The 3,002-nt window shown below is 55.8% G+C and overlaps 1 protein-coding gene across 1 annotated transcript; it reads right to left on the bottom strand.

Moving 5' to 3' along the window:
* Positions 1-1,923: 1,923 nt before the first annotated feature.
* Positions 1,924-2,844, bottom strand: MONBRDRAFT_8333 (uncharacterized protein; the record flags this gene model as incomplete). Its single annotated transcript, XM_001745802.1, has 1 exon — positions 1,924-2,844. One exon carries the CDS (start codon positions 2,842-2,844, stop codon positions 1,924-1,926), a length of 921 nt encoding a protein of 306 aa, XP_001745854.1.
* Positions 2,845-3,002: the final 158 nt, after the last annotated feature.

The raw sequence follows: 3,002 nt of genomic DNA, 5'->3' as shown, positions 1-3,002 counted from the left end.
GTGTATGACCACGCTGTAGGATCATGTATTGGCATAACGTACAGGACACAGCAACATCATCCTGTGGTGGTGTGTCAACATAGGGGCGCGGCGGGGGTATATAGGGAGGTACTAACCCAATCCTTGGCTTGAACATTAACACCGTGCTTCAACAGCATCTCCACCACCTCGACATGACCGTTGTCGCAGGCCCAGTGCAGTGGTGTTTTGCTGAACTGTGGAATGATGCATAGGCATGACGTACAGGTACAGCAGCATCGTCAGCATCATCATGTGGTACAGGATAGGGAGGGGAAGGGAGGTACTGTACCGACTTTGTCCGTGGCTTCAGTGTCAACATCGTGCTTCAACAGCATCTCCGCAACCTCGACATGACCTCTGTTGCAGGCATAGTGCAGTGGTGTATGACCATCCTGTTGAATGATGCATCGACATGTCGTACAGGTAGATCATCATCATCAGCATCATCATATGGTGGTGGGTAAAGGTAAAGGGGGAAGATGGAGGTACTGTACTGACGTCGTCCGTGGCTTCAGTATCAACACCGTGCTTCAATAGCATCTCCACAACCTCGACATGACCTCTGTTGCAGGCATAGTGCAGCGGAGTATAGCCATCCTGGATGATGCATTGACATGACGTACAGGTACAGCATCCATCGTCATCATCAACATGTGGTGCAGGTGTGCCGTCATAGGGGAATCAAGGAGGGGGCAGTGCTGACGTTGGTCTTGGCTTTGGCATCAACACCGTGCGTCAGCAGCATCTCCACCACCTTGACATTACCCTTCATGCACGCCTGATGCAGTGGTGCCGTGCCTTTCTGTGGAATGATGCATACAATATACACAACACTCAGTGACATATTCCAAGTGTAGTGGCCAATCATGCCAAACAGCTCACGTACCCCTTCATCTTTGTACTGGGCAGCATCTTGAATACGTTGATGGTCCCAACCGGTCAACAGCTGCACCGCCTCTTGTGGATCTGATGACCGACACGCATCCCACAGCTGCTCTCCATCATCACTCATGGTAACGGTATCTCTGTCACCATCCACCACCAATCTCATGAGCCCCCTCCAAGCACAACTCGTACGATGTCGGGTTCCAAAACGGTAGGCAGTCCGTAACCCTGGGTTTTTTTCCCCACTGATGCGCCAAAGAACTCACCTCTGGCAAACAGCACCGGTGATCAGTTGCAAAGTGAGATGTACTCGTTGGTTGATCAGCGCACGTGAAGTGTGATCAGGGCCCACCGAAAAAAACAAAAAAAAAAGAAACTGGCAGCGGTGCTCTCTCAACCAAAACGACGAGGCCTCACCGAAAGGAAGCCGTCGTATCACCAACAGGCAAGCAGGATCATGACCCCGCACGCAATAGCCCAACGCCTCCAGCAGCCAGACGCCGATGCCGATCCCACGTCGTCCCGATGCCAACTCACACGAGATGCAAGCAGCAGCAGCAGAAGAAAAATAGCCTAATAAGGAGGAAGGGGGCAAACTGTAAGGGGATCAAATGTCATCATCTTTTGGTGGACAACAGTTTAAAGGGGACTGGTGTGCTTTTGCTTTTTGTGTGTGTGTGTGTGTGTGTGTCTGTGTCTGTGTCTGTGTCTGTGTCTGTGTGTCTGTGAAGGGGAGAGGCTTTGGCTCGGCACACTCGCACTTGTTGTCCCTGTAGAAAAGGGCCACTACACAACTCCGTCGCTTGATCAAAAGACAAGCGCAGAGCACGTATTGCTGCAAATTGTCTTGCTCGACAAGGGCAACGTGTCACAGTGGCCTCTTTCAATTGCGGCTCTTTCACGACCAGCAGCCGTACCAAGCCAATACTTGTACAAGAACACAGCTCGTTCCACCAAGGCTCCGTCACACTCGGGATTGCAGAGCAGCTTTATAAGATGAGTTACGACCAGGAGTTGTCAGGAAGAGGGTGGATGACGACAAAAGGCAGCGACTTGGGACTGGATCTGGTCGGGTGAGAGCGTGCCCGTGTCGAGATCGAGCCGCGGGAGGTTGGAATTGGCTGCCCAGAAGCGGGCATAGGCCTCCTGCAGCGTCGCTTGGTACGGATCGGCTGCGTCCAGAAGCTTGGCCTCCTCGTCCGCGTTGGTGCTGGTTTCGCCAGGCGTCAGGGCCGCCGCCCGGTCTTGCAGACGAGCCAATTGCACTTGCGGGTCCACAGTCAGCCAAATGAAGCCAGCGGGTCGGGGGAGGTCAGCAGGCCATCGCCACTCTGGAGCCTCGGGCCGCGGGAGCATGGCAGGACCTCGTGCCCCAGCCGTGGCTGCGGTGGCGTAGGCCACAGTAGAGCCCACCAGCCGTTCCAGCACCACAACATCAGATTTGAGCCCAGGGTCGTCATCCTCCATCAGTGTTTCGTCAGCTACAGCTAGATAGTTGGTGGCAAAGTAAAAGGCCCGACGCAAAGGCTCGGCCTGTGCATCAAACAAGGCTCGGTGCTGGGCCCAGGGCATGGTGGGCGTCGCCACGCTTCGTATTCCGGCCGCGGCCAGCCCACGCGTGGCTGTTGACTTGCCCACCCCGTCCATGCCCTCGAGCACGTAAAATGGGCGCGTTGTCTTGGCCCGAGCCCGACGAGCTTCATAGTCATCGAGCGCTGCCAGCAGCTCGGTCACCACCGACGTCAGCGCAGCCGTGGGCCCGGGTTGGCCATGCTGCTTCAGGGCCCGGCGTACGCTCTGCACACTGGAAAACACGTGTGGATGCACCCCATAACACGGCTGCGCCATCTGCGCCATGACCTCAGGTCCCAGTTCTTCCCCTCGTCCAGCCCAGGCCAAGCCGCACAACACCCCAAGCGCCCAGACCACCACAGCCATCCACTGGCAACGCCACCTCCCTGCAAACACCCCAACGTCGTCAACCAGCCTACACCACAGCCCCCAACTTCACAACACCACAAACACACCCACCTGATCTCGCANATCCAACGTGTGCCGCCACATCCAAGAAGACCTCCACCACCCCCACTACCAAA

This window comes from Monosiga brevicollis, genomic scaffold (genome assembly GCF_000002865.3).
Source record: "Monosiga brevicollis MX1 MONBRscaffold_10 genomic scaffold, whole genome shotgun sequence".
Taxonomy (NCBI): domain Eukaryota; class Choanoflagellata; order Craspedida; family Salpingoecidae; genus Monosiga; species Monosiga brevicollis.
This window is presented reverse-complemented; position numbering and strand designations above follow the sequence as displayed.